The 10,506-nt window shown below is 35.3% G+C and overlaps 1 protein-coding gene across 1 annotated transcript; it reads right to left on the bottom strand.

The window, feature by feature from the left end:
- Nucleotides 1–1,074: 1,074 nt before the first annotated feature.
- On the bottom strand, nucleotides 1,075–2,655 carry LOC107045660 (insulin-like growth factor-binding protein complex acid labile subunit). The gene has a single exon (XM_015267994.1). It carries the CDS (start codon nucleotides 2,653–2,655, stop codon nucleotides 1,516–1,518), a length of 1,140 nt encoding a protein of 379 aa, XP_015123480.1. The 3' UTR covers nucleotides 1,075–1,515.
- Between the last annotated feature and the right edge of the window lie 7,851 nt (nucleotides 2,656–10,506).

The following is a 10,506-nucleotide window of genomic DNA, read 5'->3' as shown; positions in this document are numbered from 1 at the left end:
TAGACCCCTGAATTTTTTGAAATTTTTGAAATTTTTCTTTTGATAAATCAATAAAAAACGGACTTCATCAGGTAGTTGTTGGCGAAATATAACGACGCGTTTCTTTTAAATTCAGTGCCTTGGTTCTGGAAATCAGAAACTTCCTTCCTATGTTTTGATTGCTCCACCTATCTCTTCCATTTGACTCTCTAGAACGTCATTCTCCTGATCAATCCCCAATAGGCACCAAATAAATTCAAAGGGAATTAAAATTTATAGAGGAAAAAATTCTGCGGCGCCGGGATTCGAACACAATAATCTGCATTTTTTTTGTTGAAAACAATCTATTTGAACAAAAAATGTCGAAGATCTGATGCCCCCTTTACGGTGGCTCCCTTTTCCATAGAATACCCAGAATTTCGACCCGAAAGGAATGAAAGATCACTACCAATAGAGTGGAAGAAACTGTTGAACACCAGAGAAGGCTGTGACAAAAACCATAATTTTTTTGAAAGCAACCAACATGCTTAAAAATGCATGAGATTGAATCAAACTAATGTAAATACAAAGGTAAAAAATGTAAAAAAAAATCAGTTTGTGAAACGATTGCGGTCGCTTAATTTTTTTTTTATAACCATAGCAGTTCTTAAATAAACTAGATTTTTAAAAAATCTATTTGAAATAAAAATTTCCTTCTTCAATTCCCTTGTTCGTCTTGATGTTTTTCTTATTTTACTAGTTAGTCTTTTTCCAGTAGGGGGAGGGCGCCCCGTCCACTGGATCCCTTCTCGCGCCACCAGTTCCCCCCATGGCTCAATTTTGAGATGAGAGTGCTGACAGTTGTCAGCAATATATGAAAAAAAATAATATCGTCAGGCGGGCGAATGTACGTCCTTGTGACCAAAATAACTATTTTGTCATAAACAAATTGTCCAAATATCACAATCTTGAGCATATCATTCCCAAAGTACTTAAATAATACTGTGATAGACTATAATGATGATGCCCATAAAAATTATGAAAAAAACAAGAATCATAAATTTTATTTAAAAATGATTTACCTAAATCACAATTACATTTTCACGTGATGTCCATGCCATGTTGGCTTGGATATTGACAAAAATTTTGTTAAGAGATTTCGTACTTATCCGAAAGATGAGGGCAGTTGGTTTATAACAAGAAAGGGACTTGCCAAACCAAGTCAAGTGGTTTTTGTTTGGATCAGAGACTGATTAACTATTAAATAAGTTGATTCTACTAGACTTGGTTTGAGAACGCACTTTCTTGTCGTAAACAAATTATCCCAATACGAGTCTTGATCATATCCTAAGAGTAGTTCAATAATACTATAGGCTATAATGTTGATTCTTATAATAAAAGATGAAAAAAAAGAACCATAAATTTACTTAAAAAATGATTTATCTAAATCTCAACAATTACTTTTTCAAGTGATGTCCATTCCATGGGTGCTTGAATATTTCCACCTGTCTCGCACACACAATGCCCTCTGTTAAAATCATACCTGAGTACTGAGTACTACGAGTACTCAGTACTCGTACAATCACAGATAGCGATCTCGGTAATTGTATCCTCCACACTCCAGTTATCTCTACCAACGTATGTCGAATTGTGGTGACAAAGTAAGACCTTCTTAGCAGACAAGTTGTTGAATGCTTGTGATTTAATTTGTGTGATATTGTTGGCACGTAGATCTAGTAAATCACTGACAGTGAGGCCGATGAACGTATTATCATCTAGAACAGTCAAGTTATTGTGGCTCAAATCGAGAATGTTGAAATTAAAACCCCAAAAAGCACTGGCGTCTATATGGTATATTTCGTTATAATCCAAATTCAGCCATCGAAGTTGAATGCATCCGCAAAAATCATTGTACGACACTGTTCTGATTTTGTTGAGTCCGAGATTCAAAGTCTCCAAATCCAATAGATTTCGAAAAACCCCAACGGGTACACTTGTTAAGCTATTATTGCGCAAATCGATCGTTCGGAGATTCAATCCAGAAAAGGCCTCAGCTTGGATCTCACTGATTCTGTTGTCATCTAAATGAAGTTCACTCAATTGTGTCAGTTTACTGAATGTATCGTTACATAAAACACTAATTTCATTGCTCCCTAAATTCAAATAATGCAATTGTTCGAGGCCCTCGAAGATATCAACTTGTAGATCAGTTAACTGACAATTGCGGAGTGTGAGATTCTGCAGTTGATGAAATTTTTCAAAAGATTTGGGTTCGATAACGCGTTTTCCACCGCCAATCATAAGTTGCTCGAGTTTTCCATCGATTCCAGATAATACAGTGGGAGATATAGTTGTGATGTTCAGATCGATTAATTTCAACACTTTGAGCGCTCGGAAGTAGGTGAAAAATTCATGCAGATTTCCAGTAAATTCAACATTTACTAATGACAAATCTTTGACTGCTACAAAATTTTGAAAATTTTCAGGTTGCACTACCAACTTCACACACTGCAGCGTCAACCTATCACGCACCCATAAACCATAGAATACTCTTGGTGTTCTCGTGATAGCTGTTGGAGTGCAGTTTTCCGGGTCTGAATGAAGCAGCTTGAGCCCAGCAACGTTTATTCTTTGAATTGTCTTCGTAGCTAATGCAGAGGAAGCGCTCACATCCAATATGAGGCGAAAACTGTTCATTGCTGGATTCACGGATGAGACTGTGATTATATGGGACCTCCGGCAAATTTCAAAACTACCATTGTCCCGGCAGTAATTCCACTCGTGTGCAGTGATTGATGATGTTAAGGCAAGAATACAAATCGAGATGAGTAGGAATTTCCCCATATTTTTATAATTTTCAGTCAGCGGCTTTGGAAGAATTGTTTCCACTTACAAAAACGGGAACCACTTAATGGTATATGGTCTTAGCTGCGACTGAATATGAAATTATCATTCTTAGCATTTTATAAACATTGGCTTCTTCCTCACTACTTCACAGTTATTAAAAGTACATTATACGGAAAAGATATCCCGTGGAAAATCACGTGGTTATCTTAATAGCGTATTGAAACACGATAAACGAAAGAATTCAAAAACTGTAAACGGGAACCACTCGTTGATATGTGGTTTTAGGTTCGACTGCATATGGAGTTATCTTTACTGGAATTTAATGAACATTTTCTACTGTCACGACTTCACAGTTATCAGTATCAAGTTATATCTAAAATATGTGAAGTGGGAAATCACGTGGTTAGCTTAATAGCATGTTGAAATACGATAGTGAAAAAGGAATATAAATTTTTTTCTTTAGATTTTCCGCATTTGGAGTTAGTTATTGATCCATGTGAAAAGAAATTTGGACAAAATTTTTGGACAAAATCATTAAAAACACTCAGCCGAAGTCAAATATAATAAAATGTCAACTCAATTTCGTAATGCCTCGGAACCTTTAAAATTCTTCTTATTCCACTTCAAAATGGATTAATGCATCAAGATAAATAAAATCACAACACTTATTTTTAGAGACATTTCACAAATTATCACAAAATGAGGAAATAATCAGTGCCATGTTCTTCGAATTTTGTTTTTGGCATCGAATTTGATCTATTCTTCGTTTTTTGCTTCCGAATGGAAGCTTTGTAATCGGTCAATTTTTCGATTCTCCAATTTGGTTTGGAAATGATGTAGAATGGTCTGAAATGTAAAAATACAAAGTTTGAGGACCATGTGTGTATGTGTGTCCGGAAGTGTGGGTCGATTTTTTCGAAATTTTTTATAAATCACGACAAATAAAGGACTAAAGTTGCAGCTAAAAATCTGAAATTTTGTTACATAATTGGCATTACTTTGGCGCATTTCTGGGCGCAGTTTCAGCTCAATCGGCCCAGTAGTTTCCGAGATACAGCAATTTCTCAAAAATCTTTGTTCCTCAATATCGTAAAAACTACATGACCGAATTGAATTTATCTGACGCCAAAATCTTCGTCGTGATAATATCTATCGGATCAAGTCATAATATTACCGTGCAACTATCGACAGTTTGGTAATAATTGGCATTTTTCATTTTTATGAAAAAATCGTTGTGAACACGATAGCGCCCTGAAAAATTAAGATAGAAAGTTGAAATTTGGTACGATTGTAGTTTTTATGATATTACAGGATGCGATTGTAGATGAGCTGAATCGGATGAGTAGTTTAGGAGATATTCAACTTTTTGTGAAAAACTGTAATGCTCAATATCTCCAAAACTACTAGTCCGATTGACTTTTTTTTTCAAAATAGTTGTCATGATGCCTTCTATCAAGATCAATCAAAATATGCATACCCTCCCATACAAAGTTTTCGAGATATCAGCGTTTTGCTAGTTATTCAAATTAAAATCCAATATGGGCTCTATAATGCGCGTTAAATATGGACTAAACATCGGAGATTTTGGCTACTAGTTTGCATGATTGGCCCACATTCGTGTATAAAATTTTGCGTCAATCGATTCAGTACATCCTGGCATAGAGCAATTCATCCAAAACGCTTTTTTTGTGAAAAATCACAAATCGTTATTTTAGCAATGTTTTGCATCTCTGCATGACTTCAAAAGTCCTATAATACAAATTCATGTTTTTTTACTCCATATAATCTAATATTTGATGGATATTCGATAGCCATACTTGTGGCAGAAACAGAGGTTGGCGTGGTCTAATTTTTCAAGGGGTGTGAATTTTATACTAATTTTCATTATTCAAAGTATGGTCGGTTGTCAATATTACATTTCATGTAAATATTACGTTGAGACTCTTGTCTACGTTGAATGGAGCTAGCATTTCTGTCCATCAGATGAATCTAATTGTGCGCATTCCAAGAATGAAGAAACGTTTTGAGGAACATGAACAGAGGCATCAAGGATGAGATGTTTCTTCTTCTTCTATTCGATGTGGCCAAATCCTGAACTCTATAAAAGTGAAGGGTTATTTAGGATTGAAAGAATGATTGAACACAGTTTTATTATCGTAAATGTAATTAAGTTTTATTTAACAACGTAACGCGATAATGGTCGAGGCACAAGTGGTACATAGTACGAGTATATCTCATAGAGGCACAACGGCGCCGTGGCGACACAGTCAGCCACACTGTCAGTAACAAGGAGACTGGCGTAGGGCGCCACATTGAATACTCCCTCCCACCATAGACAGTATCCTTGAGTCCTCTCCAGTCTTCTTGTCTCCTGGTAATATATTCTCGTTCATCACAAAGTTTCTTATTTGGTAACTTTATCTCGCCTCAGTATTCTCGCCAGGTAATTTTGTCAGTTTAATCTCATCAGTTTTCCATCTCGCCAATTTTATCTCTCCAAGAAGGTCTCGCCAAATTAGTTATTTCCTAGACAAACAGAAAGAAAGTAATTTAAATATTTACGTTCATTATTAGGTCCATCAAACGCTCATGTGTTTCAAACGCCAATGGTTTGGTGAAAACATCAGCTAGCTGATCCCTTGAGCCAATCCAAATGATTTTTATATAATTCTTTTTAACACATTCCTTTACATAATGTAATTTGTTCTCTACAATGTGTCTCAATTTCATTCCTCCATTTGTTTCTGCACTAACAATAGCAGATTTATTATCACACCTTAAGATCATTGGAACAGGGGGATCAACCAGTATTAGTTTCAAAGAGTTATGCAACGACATCATTTCTTGACTCGCCTCGCTCATTGCAACATACTCAGCTTCACACGTAGAAAGTGCTACTGTAGTTTGTTTGTGAGTTCGCCAAATGATCGAATCACCAGTCTAATCACAAATACAAAGTTGTGATTGAATCTTTACAATCAGAGAAACTCGCATCAGAATAACCCTGAATGTCATTAGTCTCACCTGAATATCTCAGACCCAAGCCCGTAGTACCTCTCAGATACCGAAAAATTCTTTTTACAATTTCCCAATTACTTTCTTTAGGATTTACTTGATGTCTACTTATCACATTGGCTGCATATGCAATGTCTGGTCTCGTAGCACCAGCCAAGTACAAAAGACTACCTACCTACAGCCTCTCTATAAGGGATGTTTGCTTTTGTTTCTGTCCTTTCCAAAGTCCCATTATCATATTCTGTTTCTCTTAATTTTCTCTCATTATTAGCTACTTGAGAAGTATTCATTGGTGTACGTTGTGGATGTGCTTTATCAAAGCCAAACCTACTCAATATCTTTTGAATATATTTTTCCTGATTTAATTTAATAATCTGATTTTCTTTGTCTCGCCTAATAGTCATGCTCAGGAATTCCTTGGGTTCTCCCAGGACTGTCATTTCAAATTCGCTACATAAATTACTCTTTACTTCAGCCAATTTATTGTTATCATTACTCGCCAACAACATATCATCTACATAAAGTAGCACAAGCAAGAACTTGTCTTCATCTCACCAAGTGAATAAACAAGGTTCTAAATCCGAGTTCTGCAGACCCATACTCAAAGCTACTTCGGTGAATTTTACATTCGACCGTTTAGGACTGCTACGAAGACCATAAAGTGCTTTCTCCAATTTGCACACATTTTCTCGCCTATCTTTGTCAGTATGATCAATTCCTTCTGGAATTTCCATGTAAATTTTCTCATCTATCACACCATTGAGGAAAGCAGTTTTAACATCTAGTTGATACACCTCTAGATTGTATTTGTTTATAATTGATATAACTATTCTCACCAAAGGTAAACGAGCTACTGGAGCATAAGTTTCCCTTAATTAATAAATGTTCTTATCCTTGAAACCTCTGATTACTAGTCTCGCCTTGAATCTTATTTTTCCATTTGCCTGATTTTTACACTTAAAAACCTATTTTGAATCAATGACATTTAATCTTTTTCCATTCATCATACTTAGAGGTCTTTTAACAATTTTCCATACTTGATTTCTTTCTAATCAGTTCAATTCTTCATCTACCGCATTTAACCAAGAATGTTTATTTTTACTATTTATAGCTTCTCGATAATTTGAGGGATCTTCATTTATGCTTGATAAAAGTGCATGATACACTTCATCTTCCTATTGTGCTAAATCTATCTCGCCTATATTACTGATAACACTAGTGAAGAAAACATTTCCTTTCACGTTCTCATCAATTTCCAACTCTGAAAAGCTGTTATCATTTATTGTTTTATCTTTTATATCAACTGTTTTCACTTTCTTGGTATTATTTTGTTCTGAAACTTCTTTCCTTTGTCTACCTCTTTTGCGTTTTATCTCTCCCTCCGGTTTTGAAGAATCCTCGGCCTCATCTCGATTCTTTTCGAACTCAACAAACCATTCATCTTTATTCTCCATTTCTCCATAGTCTGGGAAATCTTTGATGCCGTTTCCCTTGTATTTATCCCCATACACTAATTTTTCATTGAATTTAACATGTCTACTTTCATAATATTTTTCTAGCTCTGGCTTTAAGAGTTGATACTCTGTTGGAGTATATCCAACCAAGACCATACCCACACCTCAAGGTCCAAACTTTGGCCCAGCATTTCTAGCAATTTTTACATAACTTCGACTACCGAATCTTTTGATTTGATTAACATCAAAGCTGTGATCAGGTGCGAATCTTTCTAAAGGAATTATCATATGGTTTGATTTATGTGGAGTCCTATTGTAAGTGTAAACTGCAGCAGCTAAGCCTAGAAGCCACATGCCCTTTGGCAGTCTTGAGTCAAACATATAACATCTCACCTTTTTCTGGATAGTTTGATTAAATCTCTCAGCGACACCATTGTGTTCAAGTGTATCAGGGAAAGCTAACTGTAATTCCACCCCTAGACCCTTAAGAACTTCAACTGTATGCCCGCCTGTATACTCTGTTCCCTGATCTGATCTAAGATAACACACTTTCGCGTCATAACCCAGTAAATTACGCGCACTTCTAATGAACATCTCAAGACAACGTCCTGTTTCACTTTTCGCCTTCATTGGATAAGCCATAGCGAATCTTGAGAAGTCATCGATGAACACAGAAATAAATCTATATCCCTTAGAATGAGAAATTGGAGTAATAGGACCCATCACATCTGAGTGAACTATTTGCAATGGTGCTGTTGTTCGCCTGCGCACCGATGGGAATGATAATTTATTGAATTTAGACGTTAAGCACACCTCACAATCTCTAATGAATTCATCATCAAATTTTACTGCATTTAATTCTTTATTATCTGGGAATTTCTTTTGTAACGCCTTGAGGTAACTCGTTGAGGCATGTCCAAATCTACAATGCTACAACATGACATCCTGATTCTTCAAATAGCTATATTTATCAATTGAAAGTTTTGAAAAATCTTCTAACGAATCATCCCATGGTAATTCATCAACATCTTGCAATTTCCTGTCCCAAATGTTGTAATCAAAATTTGATTGTTCATAGGGAATCTTTTCTTTAGTAATTATTTTCTCTTTTATTAAGTTTTCACTCCCTTTTTCATTATATTTTCTTCCTTTGCCTTGTCTTCAATTTTATTTTCTTCCTCATTTCTCTTATCAATTTCGTCTGTTTTCTCACCGGTTTCATTCTGTAAATTTGCTGTGCCACTTCTGGTAAGATATCTTCTCACCTCATTCTTACCCCCAGTGCCATCAGCAACATTTGCTACTACTCGCCTGTTTATTTGCTTGAAAGAATTCTCACTGATTGAGTTTGACTTTACTATTTCTAAATCGATTATCCAGTAAGGTTTTCTGTAAATTGCCGAGATGAAAAGTTCATTCGACAATGGATCAAATATATCAATTTTCTTATCATCTATGTGCGTGTGATTATTTTTTGTCACAAGCACTTTTCGACCTATTGAATTAAACTTCACTTGAAAGAATAAAACGACTAAAATATTAGTTCGGTTGAATTATGATTTTTTCACTTGATTAAATAACGATAACACCGTAACACAGAGTCATTTCTCAATATTTAAATTTAATGGCAAATAATGTTTGTTTTTATTTTACACAGTAATACAAATCACTTCAGTTTTTGAATAGCTTTTTTTACACTTTGTCACGTAAAAAATTAATTTATACGTTTGGAAATTAATCTCGAGAATTCGATTGCTAGTTTTCCAATTACTAAATATAAAATAACTCCGGGCAATTGAAAAACAAATATAGAACGACTTGAATCACGAGATTGAAAATAAGAGGACTCGAATATGCGCGGGAAGAAGTTTGGAAGTTATTCCTTGACAATTAAAATTGGTACTGATCTCTAATTTTTCTCTCACTCAACCTTCGCCCTCCGAAGGCGTGTCTGTAAAGTTAAAAAAATTTCAAGAAGAGGGAAATGCGCATTACTAATTGGTGAAAATTGTGAGGAGAGGGAGGTGTCCCTTGACATTTGGAGAGGGGCCTCTCTCCTCTCCCAGGTAATTTGGGGAATTTTCAACGGTTTAAATGACCCACGAAAGGGAAAGAAATTTCGGAATGCAACGGATTAAGTCGTAAACTATAGGGAGAATTTTCAAGGAATTGTTTTTATTGCCCCGGCTGCAAAGGATTAAGTTATAAAGTGAGGGACCAAAATTTCAGAAAATCGTTTTTATTGTAGGGGACGGTGACCGAAGGGTATGTTTTATGAGAGTACGCGCTGCGAAACTATTTTCGAGGGAGAGAAAAACCCAACATTCTAGACTGTACCTCCTGTCATATTTCTCCTGGGGAAAGTACCATGAACAAAGAGGATTAAGATTTCCGTTTTCCGGAGAATTTCTCAGACACGAAAATAATATTATTCTGTTTTGCGTTAAAACATTTACAAATAAAAATGCATTTATTGCCAATCCAAATATTGAAGAAAATATCCTTCAACTTTTTTTTTTTTTTTTTTAAGAATCGCGGCATACTCGAGTCTCTTTCCGTAAATACATTAATGAAAGTTATTTTTTTTATTTTCTTTGAAATTCAAGTACATAACAATCTAAGTAGATTGCTAATCCCATTTCGGCAAATTTTCTTAATGATAGCAGATTTGCTTTAAGAGCTTCTGCAAAAATAACTTTGTCAATTTCTAATAATTTACCACTCGCCAGTTCAATTTCTATTTTTCCTGCTCCCTCCATTTTTAAGTCCGCTGACTCATTTCTATTCGCACACCTAATTACTCCACAATCTAATTCATTGAATGTTTTAAATATAATCCTAGAATTTGTTAAATGCTCGGTCGCGCCTGAATCTGCCAGAAAATCTGTCAGAAACTTATTTTCATTTGTTTGTTGATCTGCATAAAATGTTTCAGCACTTGATTGATCATAATTTTCTTTTTCCTTACTTTGATTGGAGTTCTTTTTCTCTGTAGTTTTGTCGGAATTGTATTTCTTTTTTGATTTGTGAGATGACTTAAACCCTTGTTTGTTCTCGCCTCTTTTATAAGAGAACCGACTCTTATCGAATCTTCCTCTTTTACTTGGACCATATGTCTCACCTCTCATTGGTCTTCTCGTTCCTGTATTGTTACCTCAATATTGATCTTGATAATTATTTCGATAATTATTTCTTGAATTGGAATTGTGCCTTGGAGTCTGTTTAGAGTATC

The sequence above is a fragment of the Diachasma alloeum genome, unplaced genomic scaffold (genome assembly GCF_001412515.2).
Source record: "Diachasma alloeum isolate Michigan unplaced genomic scaffold, Dall2.0 Dall_scaffold_01042, whole genome shotgun sequence".
NCBI classification, from domain to species: domain Eukaryota; kingdom Metazoa; phylum Arthropoda; class Insecta; order Hymenoptera; family Braconidae; genus Diachasma; species Diachasma alloeum.
This window is presented reverse-complemented; position numbering and strand designations above follow the sequence as displayed.